General features: G+C 47.0%; 1 protein-coding gene and 1 long non-coding RNA gene across 2 annotated transcripts in view; one reads left to right on the top strand and one right to left on the bottom strand.

Moving 5' to 3' along the window:
- Window positions 1–13372, bottom strand: part of GCH1 (GTP cyclohydrolase 1) — a 36565-nt gene extending 23193 nt beyond the window's left edge. The window contains exons 1-2 of the mRNA XM_060270910.2: window positions 12589–13372; window positions 475–584 (exon numbers count right to left, since the gene is read on the bottom strand). Of these exons, the coding sequence (XP_060126893.1) occupies window positions 475–584; window positions 12589–12934 (456 nt within the window). The 5' untranslated portion in view covers window positions 12935–13372. The remainder of the gene's footprint in view (window positions 1–474; window positions 585–12588) is intronic.
- Window positions 13373–13466: 94 nt separating this feature from the next.
- LOC148687760 (uncharacterized) lies at window positions 13467–17610 on the top strand. The gene is made up of 2 exons (XR_015951185.1): window positions 13467–13685; window positions 16272–17610. It is a non-coding gene; the product is annotated as an uncharacterized LOC148687760 (long non-coding RNA).
- The last annotated feature ends 4951 nt before the right edge of the window (window positions 17611–22561 follow it).

Here is a 22561-nt window from a genome sequence, read left to right as displayed (position 1 = left end):
ACAACAACAACATGAAAATCAATCAAAAAGATCAATGAGACAATCCTCACACAGCTAAACCCACAACAAACGGGCATCAAGCAGGAGCCCGCTTAAAACATTTTTGTTCAGACACTGAGATCCCTGCATTACAGCGGGTTGGACTAGATGACCCCTGGGGGTAAATTCCGGCTCTTCAGTTCTATGATTCTGCAATAACTTGCCGATGGAATTCCTAAAGCAGGCATCCCCAAACTACGGCCCTCCAGATGTTTTGGCCTACAACTCCCATTATCCCTAGCTAACAGGACCAGTGGTCAGGGAAGATGGGAATTGTAGTCCGAAACATCTGGAGGGCCGAAGTTTGGGGATTCCTGCCCTAAAGGGTTTGGTGAACCAAACATTCAGATTCATACGCCTGTTCATTCTCTGTGTGTGGTTGGTTTTTTTAAAGAAACAAAAAAGCGAGAAAGGGGAAAGCAAGTCAAAAATTACCTTTCCCACAAATGGAACCAGGTGATGCTCGCACATCGAGAACATGTCTATGTCCTTCACGATCACCATTTCGTCGTGATCTTCATCAAATATGGCATCATTTAGTACATCTGAAATCAAGCAAAGCACATTAGTAATGACCAAGTTGCTACTGATTACGGTGAAGGAAGAACGGTGTGTTTTGACTGCTTCCGCCCTCGCTGTTCCCAGCCGGGTCATCGCCAAACCAAATATCTGGTATCGATCCTTGTTTGGCCCAATTATATATCGTATTTCTGCACATTTGTACTTCTGTGATGCAGGCACAGATTTCTGCATCTGGCAGGCCCAGTTTTATGGGAGAGATTCCTCTAATAAGTCCCGTCATCAGAAGCCCTGGGCAATGACTTCCGTTTGCAAATGGGGCTTTCCGCTTCCACTCTCCCCCCCCCCCACAAACACGCAATGCCCCCCACAATTAGCTAAGACCCGGCAGAACAGTGTGCAAGGGAAGAGAAGTGAGATTGTTCTGCCTGGCAAGCTGAAATGCTTGCACCGACAGAACAATCCCCGTCCCTTTTAAAACAAGTGTCTAGTCCTCCTAGAGGAATATATATGAGCTGAATTACCTCTGCCAACATGGGCCTGTGGCTACAGAGTTATTTAGTTATTATTTGCTTGATTTATAGACTGCCCTTTATCCAAAGATCCTGCAACAGTGCACAACATCAAGAACATAATGCAGAGAATAATAATAATAATAATAATAATAATAATAATAATAATAATACCCCACCCTCCCCAGCCAGGGCCGGGCTCAGGGTGGCTAACACTAAATATAAATTACAATAAGACGTAATAGAAAAAAACACCAGTTAATTAAAATACAGCTTAAAATACATCTTAAATAATAACAGTCCTCCCCCACCACCGCCCCCCATTTAACAGGCCATAGATTATTTAATGGCCAAAGGCCTGGGTAAAGAGGAATGTTTTCACCTGGCACCTAAAGACATGTAATGATAGCACCATAGACAGCATCTTAAAAAGCAGAGACATCACCTTGCCGACAAAGGTCCGTATAGTTAAAGCTATGGTTTTCCCAGTAGTGATGTATGGAAGTGAGAGCTGGACCATAAAGAAGGCTGATCGCCGAAGAATTGATGCTTTTGAATTATGGTGCTGGAGGAGACTCTTGAGAGTCCCATGGACTGCTAGAAGATCAAACCTATCCATTCTGAAGGAAATCAGCCCTGAGTGCTCACTGGAAGGACAGATCCTGAAGCTGAGGCTCCAATACTTTGGCCACCTCATGAGAAGAGAAGAATCCTTGGGAAAGACCCTGATGTTGGGAAAGATTGAGGGCACTAGGAGAAGGGGACGACAGAGGACAAGATGGTTGGACAGTGTTCTCGAAGCTACGAACATGAGTCTGACCAAACTGCGGGAGGCAGTGCAAGACAGGAGTGCCTGGCGTGCTCTGGTCCATGGGGTCATGAAGAGTCGGACACGACTAAGCGACTAAACAACAACAACAACAACAACAATGATAGCACCAGGTGAGACTCTCTGGGGACAGCATTCCACAAAGAGGGGGCCATCACCGAAAAGGCTCTTCCTTGTGTTGCAAACCTCTGGACTTCCCGAGGAGGAGGCACACAAAGAAGGGCCTCAGATGACAATTGCAGGGCCTGGATCTATTCCTATGGGGAGATGTGACCCTTGAGGAATTGAGGTCCTGAGGCTTTATAACCAGCACTTTGAACTGGGCCTGGAAACTAATTGGCAGCTAGTGCAGTCAGGCCAGGATCGGTGATAATTGCTCACACCATCTTGCCCCGGTGAGCAAGCTGGCTGCCAAATTCTGCACCAGCCGAAATTTCCAAGCAGTCTCCAGGGGAAGCCCTACGTTTAACGCATTGCAGTAATCTAACCTTGAGGTTAACAGAGCACAGACAACAGTAGTTAGGCTGTCCGTGTCCAGATAGGGGCGTAGCTGGGCCACCAGCCAAAGCAGATGGAAGGCGCTCCAGGCCACCTGAGCCTCAAGCAACAGCAAAGCATCGAGGAGCCCCGTTAGACTTGGATCTGTGAGATTTTAGTTTGTGTCTCAGCTTAGGAGCATAGGATGCAGCCTTATACAGAGTCAGACCACAGACCCACCTAGGTCAGTATTATCAACCCTGACGGTCAGCAACCCTGCCCACTATACCTGAAGGAACGTCTCCACCCCCATCGTTCAGCCCAGACACTGAGGTCCAGCGCCGAGGGCCTTCTGGCAGTTCCCTCACTGCGAGGTTACAGGGAACCAGGCAGAGGGCCTTCTCAGTGGTGGCACCCGCCCTGTGGAACGCCCTCCCATCAAATGTCAAAGAGATAAACACCTATCTGACTTTTAGAAGACATCGGAAGGCAGCCCTGTTTAGAAAAGCTTTTGATATTTGATGAATTATTGTATTTTAATTTTGCTGGAAGCCGCCCAGAATGGCTGGGGAAACCCAGCCAGATGGGCGGGGTATTATAATTATAATTATTATTATTATTATTTCAGAATATTATTATTATTATTATTTCAGAAAGGGCACTCTCCTAAGTCCTTCCTGGGAAATGGCAGTGATCGACCTTTTGCAATGAGGCTGCCATGACCCCGCCGAGCAACATCTTTTTCTCAGTTCTCCATCTGTAAAATGGGTACAGCAGCTGCCTCCCTCGCACTATTGTGAAAGCAAGCAAACAAACAAACAAACCGTAAAGCAGATGGGGAAAGTCGAAAGAGGCGTCACCAGAATCACACATTTGCTGCCGTCTGGAATTTTCCTACTCTGGGTTACCTGCCCTCAGGAGGGAGGGAGGGAAAGGAAAGGAAGTCTATGCATAAATGCTTTGCTGGACTTCATTTTTTTACTTTTTACACAGTTCCTGTGCAAGAGCCAATCTGAATAAGAACAAAAGGGCTTTCGGGCAGCGGTCCCCACCCTCGGAGCCCATCAAAAGCTCCCCGCCCCGTCTCCAAGTGACTCAAAAGCTAATTTAAAAAAACCTACAGCTGTGCTAGACGCCTTTTCTTTTACAGCTTCCTCTGACACAAACACAGACGCACAAACACCCCTCACAAACATAGGCACCGATGGATGCCTAGGAGCTGCCATTTGGGGCTGATAGTGATATGCTATCGCGGGCGGTTTTAATTTCCTGTGCGCAGCCAGATGCAGGTAACCCTGGCGACCAGGGATGGAGCGGCTCTCGGCTCCTCTGTCATGTCCATCACCAGGAAGTGTCTGGAGAAGGCGGGTTGTTGGGGGGGGGAGAGCAGGGAGGCTTTCCAAGCGAGTACAAAGGGCAGCCACAATTACATTTGCCTCTGGCCAACTCCCTTCCCGTAAGGCAACCTTTGCCAACCTGGTGCCCTGCAAATGTTGTGCGTCACAACTCCCGTCAATCAGTTCCGGCTGCGTGACTGATGGGGACTTCAAAGGCCTCCAGAGCAAGGAGACGGAGGAAAGTTTCTCTCCGAACACCAGGGATCGTGGACAGCAAATGAAGCGGAATGTTGGAGAGTTCAGGACAGATAAATAAAGGGTGCCTTCATGCAGTGTGCAGAGTTAATCGGTGGAACTCTCTCCCGCAGGAGGCAATGATGGTTGCCAACTTGAATGGCTTTAGAAGAGGAGGACTGGGCAAATTCATGAAGGAGAGGTAATCGGTGGGTACTAACCGTTTTGGCTATGCTCTACCTCCACAGTTGGAAGCAGCAATAATAATAATAATAATAATAATAATAATAATAATAATAATAATAATAATAGGCAGAGAGCCTTCTCGGCAGTGGTGCCCTCCCTGTGGATTGCCCTCCCATCAGATGCCAAGGAGATATAGAACTACACAACTTTTACAAGACATCTGAAGACAGCCCTGTATCAGGAAGTTTTTAATGTTTGACACTTTATCATGTTTTTATATGTGTGGGAAGCCACACATAATAAAAAGTTAGAATCAAAGAATCATAGAATCATAGAGTTGGAAGAGACCACAAGGGCCATCCAGTCCAACCCCCTGCCAAGCAGGAAAAACCATCAAAGCATTCTTGACATATGCCTGTCAAGCCTCTGCTTAAAGACCTCCAAAGAAGGAGACTCCACCACACTCCTTGGTAACAAATTCCACTGCCAAACAGCTCTTACTGTCAGGAAGTTCTTCCTAATGTTTAGGTGGAATCTTCTTTCTTGTAGTTTGAATCCATTGCTCCGTGTCCACTTCTCTGGAGCAGCAGAAAACAACCTTTCTTATCTCCTCCCAACTGTTGTGATCCTCTCTTTCATCTCATCCAACGTCACTTTTGCCTATGGGGAGTTTATTTTAACAAAAAATAAAAATCCTTCCAGTAGCACCTTAGAGACCAACTTAAGTTTGTCATAGGTATGAGCTTTCGTGTGCATGCACACTTCTTCAGATTTTGTGTGCATGCACTTCTTCTTCAGATAATAAAAATTTGTTGTTGTTGTTGTTAGCCATCCATTTGACTGGCTTGCCCCAGCCATTCTGGGTGGCTTCCAGCAAAATATAAAAACACAATCATACATTTAATACTTCGCTATGCTTCTGAACACCTGTTTCTGGAAGCCACAGGAGGGGAGGGGGTTCTTATACATGAATCCTACTCGCTAGTTTCCCACAGGGAACTGGATGTGGCCTTGCGAGAACAGAGTGCTGGACCAGGTGGGACATTGGCCTGATCCAGCAGGCTCTGTTTATGTTCTCGTGAGCACACCAGGTCGGGGAAGGCAACTCACTCTCTGTAAAATGGCTACAAAACTGCCTGCCTCGCAAGGCTGTTGTGAGAATGAATTCAATCATGACTTTTATACCCTGGTGCAGGAATAACGGACGGAAACACCACCATCATATTAGCAGCGGTTATTACGCCTGGGTTCTGATGGGGCTGCTCTTAAGAAGGCGCTGCTTAGGAACCAGAGTCAACTAGCAAAGGAAACTGGACTCCCTGCCCAAGGGAAATGCTTTTAAGTCCTACTGAAATCAAACGCAAACAGGAGTGTGATCCTCTATCCCCGTCTACACAGATGCTAGGTCTTATCGAGTCCAACCGGACTTACTCCCAGGTAAAAGCACAGCAAGGCCCCACTGAACTCAATAGAATTTAACTTCTGTGTGATGTTTTGGGAGGGACCCCAGGGGTCATCCAGTCCAACCCCCTGAAATGCATTTACCTACAACTAACAGAGCATCCGCCGATAGGGTATTTAGAGCATGTGTGGAGTGCAAACTCCCCACAGGCAAAAGTGGACGTTGGATGAGATGAAAGAGAGGATCGCAACAGTTGGGAGGAGATAAAACCTGAATAGGAAGGGAAGAGAATCGCCCATGATTTGGAGCCTTTGCGTCAGAGGTAAAAGAGCCTGTTGCTATAGGAACTATTTGCATGGCTTTAATGTCACTCGGGAGGCGAGCGGAAAGCAAAGTCTTGACAGCCGTAATGGGGCTGAAGAGGCTGCCTTCAGGGCAGGTTAACGGAAGACACAAAATGGCTAGGATGGAAGGCTGTCTGGGGCATTTGCATTCTCCAGCCGGAGCAGGAAGAACCAAAACCACGAGAAGTTTACGAAGTTGCTTCAAACGCAGGAGCCGACCGAAACATCAGCCAGCAATGCTTATCCCATGTGCCAAAGGGCTTTCCTCAAAACTCCTGCCTCTTGCCTTTCCATCTCCCATCTTGCCACATAACTGGCAAGAGTTGCACTCTGCTACAGCGGGGGGGGGGGGGTCAACCTTTAAATGCCTGTGAGAGCATTGGATTTTCAAGCAAGTGCCAAAGGCACCGCATCCTTTGGTCTCTTGTGAACATAATAAAAGAGGCTGCTGGCCCATCTCGTCCGTGTCTAGTTCTGGGCACTGTTAGTGAATGGGTACACGGAGCTGGACCTCACTGGGCTTCTTGCACCAACTAGAGAACGCCAGGGGGCAACGTTCTCCCCCCCCCACAAGCGACCCCCAAGATGATTCGTCACTCATCTTTCCCAATGCGCTTCTGCGACACATATCCGAAGATATGTGCACACAATACAATAGCAGAGTCCACGCAGAAGCTAAGCATTGGGGGGGGGGTGGATTTCTAAGCTACTTTATTATATACAAAACAGAACAAAATAAATCATGGCTCCTCTCTCCTTCTTCATCTCCAAGAGAGAACAGAAAAGCAATGTTGTTGTTGTTGTTGTTGTTGTTGTTGTTTAGTCGTTTAGTCATGTCTGACTCTGCGTGACCCCATGGACCAGAGCACGCCAGGCACTCCTGTCTTCCACTGCCTCCCGCAGTTTGGTCAAACTCATGTTCGTAGCTTTGAGAACACTGTCCAACCATCTCGTCCTCTGTCATCCCCTTCTCCTTGTGCCCTCCATCTTTCCCAACATCAGGGTCTTTTCCAGGGAATCTTCACTTCTCATGAGGTGGCCAAAGTATTGGAGCCTCAGCTTCACGATCTGTCCTTCCAGTGAGTGCTCAGGGCTGATTTCCTTCAGAATGGATAGGTTTGATCTTCTTGCAGTCCATGGGACTCTCAAGAGTCTCCTCCAGCACCGTAATTCAAAAGCATCAATTATTCGGCGACCAGCCTTCTTTATGGTCCAGCTCTCTTATTATATACAAAACAGAACAAAATAAATCATGGCTCCTCTCTCCTTCTTCATCTCCAAGAGAGAACAGAAAAGCAATAGTACAACAGCCCTTCAGATATTTGAAGATAGGTATCCTGTCTCCTCTCAATCTCCTCTTTTCCAGGGTAAACACCCCCAACTCCTTCAAGTGCTCCTCATAAAACTTGGTTTCCAGACCCTTGATTATCTTGGTCTCCCTCCTCTGCACATACAGTATTCCAGCCTTGTCAACACCCTTCTTAAATTGTGGCACCCAGAATGGGACGCAGTATTCCAGGTGGGGTCCGACCATGGCAGAATAGGGTGGTACTATGACTATGCCCATTAAATTAACCGCCCATCGAAGGGGTGCACTCTGCATTTTCCCCATTCTCTGCTTCATCAACACCGCTTGCAAGGAAGTCTTATAGTTATGAACATAAACACCGCAGAACGAAACTTGCCTTCAGAAGAAAATATTATTGGTTACAAAGTTTTACTCCTTTCAGCTTAACTGTAAAAAAGAAAATAAAAAATTATGCCAACATTTAAAAAAATTCTGAAAAATAAAAAAGAGCTTCGGTAAGTTTACTTTTCATGAGAGTCAAATTAAGGCACTCTCCCCAATGCGTTGACTGTTTAAACAAGTTGAAAACACGGCAGATCATTCAGAGGCAATAAAAGGCTTTCCAAGGCACCTGGTCGAAATTGCAGCCTTTCTTCACTCCGCTTTCCTGCCAAAAATGGTATTTACAAGAAGGGTGACGTACAAGAGGCAACAAGGTTTGCTTCTGCCATCAGTGTCTCTAATGAGGTCTGGAATCATGCGCCGAGCCCCAAATGGAATCAATTGTTTGGAAAGCATCTGCTAGTTCCTCCATCAACATTGGCAGCGGAGAAAAGAGGTCTAATTTAATTCACATTTGTGATTGCACACAGTGCGAGGGGAAATGGGAGGGCAGAGTCAGGCTTTATTCTGCCACTTTCAAGGCAGACCGACACACTTGTCTCTTTTGCACAAATCCTTTGCCACAAAACTATCCACTGTGGAAACTGTTTGGCTTGGTTTTGTATTTTCTAAATGTTTCCTATATTGCTTATTATGAGTAGTTTTGTCGTTACGTTTGCAGTTATGTGTATTTTCCCGTTGGAAGCAGTCCTGAGCATGGTTTGAACTTTGGAAAGCCAGCAAACAAATGATATACAGTGTATACGAATACGAATACTTTATTACGGTCGAAGACCAGCTCTTATAAAAATTCCTTTGGAAGAACAATTCCAGAGAACATATCATACATGTGACGCTTTATACAACAATAGAATTGATATTTATAAAAGCAAGGGGGATAAGAGTGCTTAAAGCTTAAAACTTAAAAAGCTGCCGCAGAAAACTGAGCCTGGGACACTCGGGGAACTGTGTTTTGGGACATTCAGACGGGCTGGTGCTTCTGAGGAGAGAGTCTATGTCTGCATATCTGGACACAGAATCTGGCGACCGTCCTGGTTATCTTCTGGTCTTTACCTAAAAGGAGCAGGTCGTATATTTGCTTTTCCGGGAGGCCTACTGACCTCGCCAGTATGGGGTCCAAGATTTCCCTGCGTGCCTCTTCATAGAAGGGGCATCTAAAGCAGTGTTTCCCAACCTTGTGCCTCCAGCTGTTTTTGGACCACAATTCCCATCATTCCGGAACCAGTGGTCTTGCTAGCTAGGGATGATGGGAGTTGTAGTCCAAAAACAGCTGGAGGCACAAGGTTGGGAAACACTGAAAGAAAAGGTGCTCTGGGCTTCCTGTTTCCCCTAATGGGCAGGCACAGAATCTTTGAGCATATGGTATTTTTTTGTAGGATCCTTCCAAGACAGGCGTGGGCAGGGCCGCACTTCTGGCGAGTGTATACGCCCTTCTTGCGGTTTTTGATAAGAGAAAGGAGAGGTAGGGTGCCGGTGCGGCTATATCTCTCTCACGTTCTCCAATTTTATATTCAGGGCTTCTTGAGCAGTCCTGTTGTCTCTCAATGTCTATGAGTCTTTGTCTGACCGTGGCTTTTGCTTGGCCCAATCCCATACTTAGAAGGGCTTGGAGGGCAAAGCCCATTTTCTGGAGAGTGTTCAGCTAAGGACTGCTAACTGCCAGCCGGACTGGAACTGGTCGCAGAGGATCAATGGAGCTATTCCTCGGGGGGAGCAGATTTAATGCCAGCCATTTGTAGATTGATGATAGGCTGATTAAAGCCTCCACTCTCATCATTCCCGTTTCAAGTCTGACCCATGCGTTCGAAATGCATCTGGGGACGTGTAGGAGGGCTCTGAGAAATTTGGATTGTACGTGCTCCAAGGGAAAGAAGGAAGAGGAGGGTGGACCCAGGAAGGCTCCGTAGAGGAGCGGAGCCAGCCTTTTGGCCTTAAATAGCTTAAGGGCCGCAGGAACAAAACAAAAAAAAACCTTGTGTTCTAAAAAATTTGAGGATGAAGTTTGCGGGGGTTTTTCGGCTGATAGAATTTACGTGAAGGTTGTTGGATCCTGAGGCCTGTACCACCATTCCGAGGTATTTGTAATTTGTAACTTGTTCTAATTTGTGGCCTTGAAGTTTCCAGCTTCTGAGCTGTGATTTTTTCCCCCAAAGGTTTTTTGGTAATTAATTTTAAGGCGATCGGTTTCGCAGTATGTAGCAAGTTTCCTTAGTGCCCGTTTGAGTCCAATAGGGATTCTGGATAGGATTACTGTGTCATCGGCATATAGTAAAACCGAAATGTGCCGGTTTGCGAGCTTCGGTGGATGGAATTGTAAATCATTTAATGCGGCTACTAAATTATTTAAATAAGAATTGAATAGTAGTGGGGCCAGAAGGCACCCTTGTCTGACACCCTTATAGGTTTTAATGGGATCTGTTAGATGTCCTAGGTGGCTGCACCTAACTCTGAGGGCCGTGTTTGCGTGCAGTGCCTGAATTAATAGCAGAAGCCGTTTATCAATTGTCCCAAAGTCTGGTCCTACAGTGTATATTTTAGCCAAGCTTCTAATATTGTGGCTTTGAATATCCACAAGCATTCTGGAGAGATTTAACCACTTTAGACTCCTCTTTTCAACTTCCTCTTTTACCAGTTCCCCAAATTTCTCAGGTGTTTTGAAGTAAAATGTCAATAGGCTGGACTTTCTTGGCAATTGCCCATTTACATATAAATTGAATTTGATAGCACTAGGGTCACCATCCGCATTTGGTTCAACAACATTTACATCTGGCACCAGATCCTGAGAGTCTCTTAAGAATACTTCACCTGTGTTCGGATCCATGATCTACTGTTCTCAAGTATCGAGTCAAGAAAATGGAAAGTGCTACACCAAGTGAGTTGCACTACTGATTAAAAATCGCAAGTGATTCTCAAAACAGTGATCTGCAATGCACTTTCAGGTGATTCACCAGGCAGAAGTCAGTAAGGAGAAGCTGTTGCCATTGTCGCTTTATTGGTTCGTGCTAGTTGCTCAGCAGCTAAGTGCACGCGGCTAGACCTTACAACACACAAAAGCAAACAAACTGACAAGTGGCAGCCAGCTGCAGCGCTAACTCCAAAGCCTGTAGTTTAATGCAGAGCAAGAATTGTTGTTTTCTGCTGCTCCAGAGAAGCGGACACGGAGCAATGGATTCAAACTACAAGAAAGAAGATTCCACCTCAACATTAGGAAGAACTTCCTGACAGTGAGAGCTGTTCGACAGTGGAACTTGCTGCCAAGGAGTGTGGTGGAGTCTCCTTCTTTGGAGGTCTTTAAGCAGAGGCTTGACAGGCATTTGTCAAGAATGCTTTGATGGTGTTTCCTGCTTGGCAGGGGGTTGGACTGGATGGCCCTTCTGGTCTCTTCCAACTCTATGATTCTATGAATTTTGAAACATTTGCCTCGCTACGCCTTCGGCGGAAGCGGTTCTGAATTTGTCCTGGGGTGGCTCCTGTCCAGGGCACACAAAAATGCAAGCAAGGGCAAAATGATTGGGACAAAATACCCAACTCACTTTACAAGTAAATAAAAAAAGGCAAAGGACCCCTGGACAGTTAAATCCAGTCAAAGGTGACTATGGGGTTGCGGCGCTCATCTCACTTCAGGCCGAGGGAGCCGGTGTTTGTCCACAGACAGCTTTCCGGGTCATGTGGCCAGCAAGACTAAACCTAAACCGATTCTGGTGCAACGGAACACCGTGACAGAAACCAGAGCGCACAGAAATGCCGTTTACCTTCCCGCCGCAGCGGTACCTATTTATCTACTTGCCCTGGGATGCTTTCAAACTGCTAGGCTGGCAGGAGCTGGGACAGAGAAATGGGAGCTCACTCCATCACAGGGGTTCGAACTGCCGACCTTCCGATCGGCAAGCCCAAGAGGCTCAGTGGTTTAGACCACAGCGCCACCCGCATCCCAACTTTGCATGTATGCTCATGTGGTCTATACTGGTGGTGACTGACCATGAAAAAAGTTGTTGGGAGTGGGTAGCCTGATGAACAATGGGATTATGGCATTCACCTGACCTCATCTGCACTGCTAACCTGACAGCCCAGTATACCTGAAGGAGTTTCTCCACCCCCATCGTTCTGCCCGGACACTGAGGTCCAGCTCCAAGGGCCTTCTGGCCGTTCCCTCACTGCAAGAAGTGAGGTTACAGAGAACCAGGCAGAGGGCCTTCTTGGTAGTGGCACCCACCCATCAGATGTCAAGGAAATAAACAACCACCTGACTTTTAGAAGACATCTGAAGGCACCCCTGTTTAGGGAAGTTTTTAATGTTTGATGTTTTATTGCTTTATTATTATTATTATTCTGTTGGGAGCCACCCAGAGTGGCTGGGGAAACCCAGCCAGATGGACAGGGTATAAATAATAAATTATTGTATTATGATTATCTCCAGTTATAGCTGGGAAACACTCCTTGTCTGAAATCCTGAAGAGCTGCTGCTGCCAGTCAGTGTGGACATACTGAGCTAGACAGCTTACCTCTGTACAAGCCAGCTTCTTAAATTCCAAGGTGTTTCCAAAATAACAATGATTTCATTGGAAATTCACTTCCCCACTTTTGTAATCTCCTGCAGGGTGACCCATGGATGACCTCATCCCAGCTCCTCAAGGGGCCTCAGGCAAGTCTCTTTCCCAACCTTTCTCCATTCCCGTGCCCTCTGGTTGCTTTGGACTAAAACAAGGCCACCAGCCCTGGGCAGCACTGCCTAGTGAGCACTGCAGTCCAAAACAGCCGGAAGGCACAAAGTCTGCTGTAATCTACCCCATTGGATGGTGCCTGAGAGGTCCTACAGGGAGCCCTTTAAGCACATTCATTTATTGGAAACAGGAGACTACAGCCAGCTCGAATTGCCCCTAATTTGAGAAGAGCAACCTGCCTACATCACAGGGCTGTTGGGAACAGGAACAATGCAAAGCACTGGGCATTTTGCTTTGTTTTTAGTTTGGCGGGGATGTATTCTCCAGGTGCACCCTCGTGCACAGGAGCCCTGCTCACCTGTGATGGTCTCTTGGTAGCCTTTGGTGAAGAACTGCATGGCGGTGGCCGCCCTCCAGGGGGTCTTGAGCAGCCCCTGGCGATCGGGGTCCTCGCCCAGGGCGCGCAGGATGGTGCTGTAGGCTGCGGCCAAGCCGGGCAGGTTCATCTCGTTGTCTTCCTCGCTGCGGGTGCGCTCCTCTCTCCAGCTCTCGAAAGAGCTGGCTGCAGCCTTCGGGCAGCGCGGCGCGTCCGCGGAGGAGCGGCCGGGCAGCGCCTGCGGCGGCTTCTCCGCCAGCGCGTAGCCGTTGTAGCTGGCGGCTCGCAGAGGCTGCTCCAGCAGCGCCCGCGCCTTCACCTTCTCCATTGCTCCGGAACCGGGAGACCTGTCCGTGCGCGACTGGGGGAAACCCTGGAGATCTGGGCTGGGGATCCCCGAGAAGCTCTGCAACCTAACCGATCTGGCGACTTTGCGCGCAAAAGGACGCGCGCCCTGGAGGGACGAACACCCGAGGGGCCGTGCCCGGTCTCAGAAGGAGGGGGCGAGTCTTTCTACCCACGAGGAGCGCAGGGATCCGCAGCGCAGCGTCGTCTCCAGCGCTGGAGACGGTGCGCCAAAGCGGTGACCCGTGCGCCTTTGCGCTGGAGAGGTTGGGAAGTTCCTGGGGGCGCGTGTTCCGGCAGGGAAAAGCGTGGCGCGCCTCGACGGAGGAGGGAAAAGTACACCGATGTCAGGATCCAGCCCTGCCTTTCACCCGGCTCCACCCTCGGACTTTCCCCCGGCCGGCTCGCCCCACTTTATAGCGCGCCAGGCTTCGGCGCAGCTCCTATTGGGCTCCCCTGCCCGTGCGTCACCCGCCCTGGCAGCCTGTAAGAGGATCAGGCGGTCGGCGAGCTCCACGGGCGGAAGCGGGGGTAGCGGCGGCCGACCGGGGGAGCCCAGGCTGGGCCAAGCGGGGACGCGGAGGGACCTCTTTCGAAGTGGGAGACGCTGGGTCGCCGTGGGGAGCACAGGAGAAGCCCGGGTCGTCGCGGAAGGCTGCGTGATGGCTTTTATTTGGTTCATAAGGATCTTTGCGCAGCGCCAACTCGTAAAAAAATAATATCCTGGCCGACGGGTACGTTGAAATCATGAAAACATCAAAACAATGTGAAATCGCAAAAACCCGAATGCCCAGCGTGGAGTCCAATTATCTTTCGTTCCTGTTTTTTTAAAATTTAATCTCACTGTAATGTTCTTGGAATCACAGAATTTAATATTTGGAAGGGACCCCGTGGGTTGACTAGTCCAACCCCCCCCCCCATGCAAGAATCTTAGCTAAAGCATCCAGGACAGATGGGCACCGAGTCAGCCCATTGATCCATCTGTTGTTGTTGTTGTTGTTGTTGTTGTTGAATTATAGAGTTGGAAGGGACCACAAGGCTCATTCAGTCGAACCCCCTGCAATGAAGGAATCTCAGCTAAAGCATCCATGACAGGTGGCCATCCAACCTCTGCTTAGAAACCTCTAAATAAGGGGTCTTGCAACATTACAGTTGTTACACATTAATTCATTGCAAAATAGCCAATGGTCTATCATTAAATCATGTACCAATTACAGGTACGTAGGTAGCCGTGTTAGTCTGCCGTAGTGAAAAAAAAAAATCCTTCCAGTAGCAGTAGCATACACACGAAAGCTCATACCAATGACAAACTTAGTTGGTCTCTAAGGTGCTACTGGAAGGAATTTTTAAAAATCATGTACCAATATTACCAAGCGCAATCAGCCATTAATAATCTTTATTCTTGACTGTACTCAATTCTTCAAAAGTTCCCGGGGGGGGGGCGGGAGTAAGTAGCATCATCCTCCTTCCAGAGGAACCCAAACTGAGTGAGTCTTCTGCCCCAGGAGCTTTTTCCCTGCTCAGAGAAGTGAGGGTGAGTATAACAGCCAGAGACTGGGGGAAAGAGAGAGATGGAATAATGATAATGGCCTGCCTTGCAGGATTGTTGTGTGGGTTAGTGAATAATGCATATGAAGTGCCTTGAGGGTGATTCCAGGATGGCTTAGTACACAGACAAGAAAAGGGTTCAAACTCCTATTCATGAGCCCCAGGTCTTTGCAATGGCAAAGTGAGATAAGCTCCTTTGCAGAAAACCAGGCATACAATAAGAAAAACAGTGTATAAAACAGATTAAGATCCCTCAGAGAATGAACCTGTGGGCAGGGAGCATAACTGTCAAGTTTTCCCTTTTCTCGCGAGGAAGCCTATTCGGCATAAGGGAATTTCCCTTTAAAAAAAGGGAGAACTTGACAGCTATGGCAGGGAGTGTCTCAGCTTTTAATATATGTACTGTACGATGCACATTATTAAATTCATGCATGCATAATATTGGCTACTGAGTCCTCTACCCTCTGACTGGAGGAAGCTCTCAGGAAGACACATGCTAAATGTTTCCTGAAAACTTGTAAAGAGATACAAGTGGGAGTGAACCACAGGCTCACTTAAGCCATGTCTGTTTCAGCTGGGGTAATATCGGGCGCTAGAGACGCTGCTTCCTTGTAAGGGATTGCATTTATATCACCATCAAACCATTAGGGGTTTCCTCCCCGTGAAGAAAGGCATGCACTGGTCCCGTGATGCTTCCTACCTGGCAAATTCTAGCAGGAAGCGGCACAAATAAGAAATGTAGCGTGTGCAAAATGGCCTGGAGTCTTCTTAGAGGAAAGGAGACCTGGAGGTATAGGAATGAATCAGGGTAGGAAAAGATTCTCACATTTGTATCCTGCCTTTCTCTGTAGCGAGGCCAGCCCTACAATTCTATGATTCTCCGAAAGACAGTGGCTGGCTCTCGAAGTGAGCTTCGTGGCTGAGTGGGGATTTGAACCCTGGTCTCCCAGGTCCTAGTCCAACACTCTAACCACTACACAACACTGTACATCATGTGGCCTGTCCCGCACCTGGCTGTTGCTCAGTGGTATGAACATCTGCTTTCTCTGCAAAAGGTCCCTGGCTCAATCCCAAGATGTCCAGGAAAGGCTGAGAAATACATGCCTGTCTGAAAAATTGGCGCGCTGCTGCCATACTGAGCTACATGGACCAATTGTCTTACTCCATTGCTAGTCTAGTCGGCTACTTTGTGTGTAACTGGGCATGTGTGTGCTTGTGTGTGCCATCTTGTCATTCAACTCAGGCAGCAAAATGTTTTGAGCTGGCCTTGGGCGCAGGCAACCTTTTTGACCCTGAAAACCTGTCGTTTCCTCATCGCCAGCCCTCCGGAGAGCTCCATGCCAGTGATTGGCGAGGCCACACAGTGCAGATATAGACGCAGACACACTTTCTCTCCCATGGAGACAGGCACACAGTGTCCCCAATCAGCCATATCTAGGTTGGTAGCTGTCACTCCCTCCTTTGGGAGTGAGGTTCAAACCTCTCAACCCATTCCAGCACTGTAATAAGAAGGAAGATTGCACCAGATAACCTTTTAAGACTTTGATCTTGCAAGCCCCGTCTGTGTGCTTTGTTTTTTGTTTTCTTTTTCCACTGTTATTTGCCTCTTGCCCGCAGATCTCTGTTAGCTCAGTGGTCAGTACTGTATTCCTGCTGCCAAATGGAAAGGAGGAAATTGTTAGTTGTCGAGGAGATAAGGACCTGGGTAAGGAAAATATGTCATAAATACGTTTTAGTGACTCATTTCCTCTTTGTCCCTTTTGGGCACCTAGTATCATTCAAAACCTCACTCGCTGAATCATCACCTTCTTGTGGTGAATGGGCTTGCACAATCCTTGTGAGCGGAGCCAGTGTACTGGAAGAAGCAAAGATCACCAGTGTCGAAGCAATGATTCTTCAACATCAACTTTGTTCAACTAGTCATGTTGTGCGGATGCCTGGTTATCGTCTTCCAAGCAACTACTCTTTTCCGAACTTAAAAATGGAAAGTGTAATACCGGTGGTCAACAAAAGAGGTTTAAAGACTCTCTCAAGACAAATCTTTAAAAATGTAGTATAAACACCAACAATTGGGAAACACTGGCTTGCGAGCGCTCCAATTGGAGAACAGCCTTTACCAAAGGTGTCATGGGTTTTGAAGACGCTTAAACTCAGGACAAAAGGGAGAAACATACTAAGAGGAAGACAATATTGGCAAACCCACTCCGTAATCAACTCCTGCTCGGAAACCTATGTCCCTGTTATGGAAATTAGGGGGGGCACATCTTTAAAGTTGTTAAATGTTACAAATATTATGCATAAATTTATTCTTTTGACTTGACAGCTCAGGGAGGTTACCTAGCTTTAAAAATCATATAAAATCAACTCCTTGCCAGTTTTCTCCATTCCAACGCTATTTTGCCCTTGAAAAAGGGACTCCAGGAAGTGCCCAGAGGTGACAATTGCTGAGCTGGTTGCTGGCAAAGGAAAGCATAATCCCATCACCAGATTTGCCAAGGGGTCCAGACATGCAAAGGAAGTTCTATTGTACTTTGGGTGGTGGGACTTCAGAGGTGTTTGCCTATGCTAATCTTATACATGGGTCTTGCCTGACATGTCTGCTTGTCTGGACATGTTTGCCAAGGTTGAACTAGTAGAACCCCTGCCTACCCCTCCCCTTTTGTGACATGTCAGTGATATAGAGATGATGTACCATATATTCCGGCGTATAAGATGACTGGGCGTATAAGACGACCCCCAACTTTTCCAGTTAAAATATAGAGTTTGGGATGTACTCGTCGTATAAGAAATACGACCCAGCATATAAGACAACCCCCGACTTTTGAGAAGATTTTCCTGGCTTAAAAATTAGTCTTATACGCAGGAATATACAGTATCAATGATGCTGTGTGAACTGTATCTGGGGGGTGGTCTTGGGCTACACCCCTTCTGTGATGTATGTATGATGCTTCTGGGGGTGGTCTTGGACTCCGGGGTGGGCAGTTTTAAATGTCTATAAGGGCAGGCATGCCATTTTTCTGGGTCCTCCTCCTTTCTCCTGCCTGTGTGGGGAGCACCCTGTTGAAACAGTTCAATAAAGATCAGGCTTACTAGCTGCTTTGCTTCTCAGTATTCTCTGGTTGGCCTTTGTTATTTTCTCCTACCAATGGAGAACCTACAAAGGACTCTACAAGGGCTCTTGTGTACCCCATAAGGGAATAAGGGCATTTTGTTTATAACATCCCCACTGTGGAAGGATGTGTGGATCCAGAATTGGCCTCCACACCCACTTACAGACACACACATACACACCTCTAAGACCTTGTTCATGGAAGACAATCTTACTTGGCTATAAGTGATCGCCAAAGAAGATCATTCAAACAAGAGAAAACAGAACGGGCAGCTCAGTGCTCAGGGGTTGTGTTTGCCCACCATCACCACCAGGGCTATAACAGCAAAAAGACACATGCAACTTTCAACACAAGAAGAAGCCCCATTTCCTTAGCCTGGGGGATCTTTGCTTCCTTGTTAATTATAAACTATTATAAAGTCTTCTTTTAATCATCATCACCATGGTGAAGAGAGTTCTACAGTACTCCAGAGGATGGTTGCAAAGAACATTTTGAAAATATTGTAGTGGATTTCTTTTAAGTCTACAGAAGCCAGAGGGGAAGGAAAACAACATAAATATTGCAACATTTCAACTACTTTAAATGCATTTTTACTCAAAACAAGAGATCTGTATGAAGTGTACGTGGTGCAAAGGATGAACTGATGGCATGTGCAAGTAATTCAGTGAGGTTTGCAGCCTCTCTCCATCATCATTTCCCCCCCAAAGTGAAGAGTCTCAATTTTTATAAGCCTATTCTGCTGAGACTCTCCTTTCTCCCCAATAATTTCAGGAGTCCCTTTTGTATAGCTCATCCAGTTCTGCATACATGGCCACTGGTCCAACTCTCCTACCCTCACGATGAGCTGAAGATAATTTTGTGTAGCAAAATTGTTGCAGAAATTATATACAGTATGCAACCCTCAGCCACAACCATGAGGTAGGAATATATCTCAGTGGCAGACTATCTGCTTCGGAATATATTGGCCAGTAGTGTAACTCGGGGACATGAGTTACAATATTTTAGGTGTCCAAATCTGTGTTGTTTTGAAGGTTCAGTCTGCCATCTTGGTTCAAAATGGCACCCAATGGCATCCATAGACCGAAACCTGCTCTACAATCTCCAAAGTTGGCTACAATACCTTAGGAGGTGTCTGAATGCAGCGTGGAGACAGACAACTTTCCAAAATATAGAAAATGTTAAGTGCTTAACTGTTGGCTGGCATCCGTCTGTCTCAGGAGACAGTGGAGGAGTGCACCTTTTGGGGGAGAAGTCAGACCATTGGAGAATTACAGCGCCTGCTGTGGCTGTAGAGACCGATATGGGAGAGACATGTTTTGTTGCAGCTGGGGCAGATGAAGGTGTTCGGTTGGGTTGATGCAGATGCACCACGACATTTCTTCTCCCTGTGCTCCTCCCAGCGGTCATTCCTCCTTTGTAAGCGTAAAACAAATAAAAAGGCCTGGGTCAATGAACTTCTCCAGGGCTGAGAAGACCATTGAGAAGACATCAGGCGAGTCTTTCTTGGGAGGCTATTTCAAAGACGCGGTGCTACCACCAAGAAGGACCTTTTCATAGAAGACACCCAGAACACTGCGCATCACCCGTTTGCTAAGATTGCTGTACGTTATGCTGCTTGACGCAAGTCTCCACATTCTTTACTTCTAACTTTTTTTTCAGTGTGTGTAATGAATTTCTCCAGCTTTGTAATTCACGGCAAGGATGGTATGTTGTAACAGATAAACTACTGAGCCTAGGGTCAGGGTAAAGGCTGCCCTAAGGCCAGATATTACATCTTGTTTAATCAATAAACAGAAGGCCGTGCCCCCAGATTTCAACACATCTGCAAAACCAAACAGTGAGCTTCAGATAATGCAAAGTTCCTGCCCCCCTGCCCTGCATGAAAAAGCTTAAGTTTACTTGCATGCTAGAATCCTCTAGCGCCCAGAGAATGTGGTAAGGGAGCTTCCTGGGAGGAAATCTTAAGAGAGTTGTTTAGCCAAGAGAAAATGCAATTTAAAAGTGACAGGATAAACATCTTCAGATACTTGAAGGGGTGTCAGCTAGACAATGCAGTGAACTTGGACTCTCTTTCCAGACTGGGATGTCACCTTTCAGGAATGTTGTAGCAGAGGCCTTTCTGATTCGGCTGGATGACCTTTTGAGATCCCATCAACTCCAATATAATATGCAGGGGTATTGCTTATCAGCAACTAGCTGGAAGTTGAATTAAAACAGGACTTCTACTGCCCCATGGCCAAAATCCTTCCATGATAGTTGCTCTGTTGTTGTTTAGTCGTGTCCGACTCTTTGTGACCCCATGGACCAGAGCACAACAGGCACTCCTGTCTTCCACTGCCTCCCGCAGTTTGGTCAGACTCATGTTCATAGCTTCGAGAACACTGTCCAACCATCTTGTCCTCTGTCGTCCCTTTCTCCTTGTGCCCTTGTGATCTTTCCCAACATCAGGGTCTTTTCCAAGGATTCTTCTCTTCTCATGAGGTGGCCAAAGTATTGGAGCCTCAGCTTCACGATCTGTCCTTCCAGTGAGCACTCAGGGCTGATTTCCTTCAGAATGGATAGGTTTGATCTTCTTGCAGTCCATGGGACTCTCAAGAGTCTCCTCCAGCACCATAATTCAAAAGCATCAATTCTTCAGCGATCAGCCTTCTTTATGGTCCAGCTCTCACTTCCATACATCAATACTGGGAAAACCATAGCTTTAACTATATGGACCTTTGTTGGCAAGGTGATATCTCTGCTTTTTAAGATACTGTCTAGGTTTGTCATTGCTTTTCTCCCAAGAAGCAGGTGTCTTTTAATCTCGTGACTGCTGTCACCATCTGCAGTGATCATGGAACCCAAGAAAGTAAAATCTCTCCCTGCCTCCATTTCTTCCCCTTCTATTTGCCAGGAGGTGATGGGACCAGTGGCCATGATCTTAGTTTTTTTTTATGTTGAGCTTCAGACCATATTTTGCGCTCTCCTCTTACACCCTCATTAAAAGGTTCTTTAATTCCTCCTCACTTTCTGCCATCAAGGTTGTGTCATCAGCATATCTGAGGTTGTTGATATTTCTTCCGGCAATCTTAAATTCCGGCTTGGGATTCATCCAGTCCAGCCTTTCGCATGATGAATTCTGCATATAAGTTAAATAAGCAGGGAGACAATATACAGCCTTGTCGTACTCCTTTCCCAATTTTGAACCAGTTGCTCACAAGTATGTAAATTGCATTCAGCTAAGTTCCTCGCTAGAATTAATTGAAATCTTGTTTGCAGGTTCAGACTGTTTTAAGGCTGCCTGTCAATTTGTCTGGGGTGGGGTGGGGGCTTTAATTGAGCAAGCATTAAAGGCTCCCTCGTGGAAACAGAAACGAGCACCGGGGTAATTAAAAGAGGCTAATTATTGGGAAACTCATCACTTATCCCCCAGATGCAACCCACAATGCTTTGCTAGCAGAGGTGAAAGCAGTCAGTTAGCCAAGTTGCATATATCTGGCAGTCTTGCTTTTAGTGTTTGTTTTATCGTAGATACAGATAGAGAAGAACTAAATCGCAATGCTTACAGAAGAGCGCCAGCATTCAATCATAGGTCCAGATAAGGAATGCAAACCCCAGAGTGGAGCAGACTGACAGCATCGTCTGGATGCGTCATAAAAAACAAGTGAACGAATGACGGCAGATTCCAAAAAAAGAAGTTAACATGGAAGCAGCCCCAGTGGTTTAAAAACAAAGTGCAGCTACGGGGAGGGTGTGGGTCAGAGAATCTGCACCCCTGATACCTGGGTCAGAGTGAATGCTGAATTTCCGCATAGAGCTTGGCTTCATGGATGATATGGCTAATATCCAAGAATAGACCCAAACAATAAACAGAACTTCTGTACTCAGAAGCAGCATACCTTGGGTTATCAGAGGCTGAGGGCAAGCAATAGGGCAGGCATCCCCAAACTGCAGCCTTCCAGATGTTTTGGCCTACAACTCCCATGATCCCTAGCTAACAGGACCAGTGGTCGGGGAAGATGGGAATTGTAGTCCAAAACATCTGGAGGGCCGAAGTTTGGGGGTGCCTGCAATAGGGGCTTGGTCATTCCTCCTCTGGTCACTGCTGTGGATGCACAACCTGGCTTTATCATGTGTGAAGAAGCACCTTAAGAGATTTTCTACATAAGCTGCCAGGGTAGCCCTGCAAGGCAGTTCAGCATATTTTTTTAATTCCAAAATGAAAGGGCTACAGATGCAGAGACTGGCAGCCTTAGGCAAGCCATTTGCTGAATGCCTGAGCTCCGAAGTAGACATCCCTGACTCACAGTCCATTCATACCCAGTCCGTTAAGACTAGCAAACCGCCTTGCTTTCTTCAAACTGCAGCCTTCTCCAAACGCCTCTGAATGAAAGTGGGATAGGGAACAACAAGCTTTTGATTTGCAATTCAGGACAGCCATGCTCCTGCATCTCTTTGCTCATTTACCTCAGGGCACTGTTATCCTTGGATCGATTATTCAATTCAACAGTACCCTTCCAATGAATTAGTGAATTTATTCAGTCCAACAGAGTTTACTATAACAATGGCTGTGATAACTGCTTCTTTGGATATCATCAACTTGGCTGTAGCAAGTTGGTTATGCCCTACTGCACAGGGATGGGAAGCCCATGTCCCTCCAGATGTTGTTAGACGCCAACTCCCAGCAGCCCCAAGCTAGCATGGCCAAGGGACCGAGGGATGATGGGAGTTAGGAGTCCAGCACCATTTGGAGGGGCACAAGCTCCCCATTCCTGTTCTGTAGGCTAAGTCCTTCCTCTCCAGGGCTCGAAAGTACTGGGAGCTGAACTGACATATGAGGGGAGGGGAGAAGGATTTCCTCTCTCATCAGTTAAGTTGGAAGGGACAAAACAGACCTACCCAAATATAAAACTGAGTTACCTGGAGCTACATCACATAAAAGTGCTGAAAGTGAAAACAAAGTACTCATCAAC

The sequence above is a fragment of the Zootoca vivipara genome, chromosome 1, assembly GCF_965207765.1.
Source record: "Zootoca vivipara chromosome 1, rZooViv2.hap1.1, whole genome shotgun sequence".
In the NCBI taxonomy this organism is placed as follows: domain Eukaryota; kingdom Metazoa; phylum Chordata; class Lepidosauria; order Squamata; family Lacertidae; genus Zootoca; species Zootoca vivipara.
Note: the sequence above shows the minus strand (reverse complement) of the source record. Positions and strands in the feature narration are given on the sequence as shown.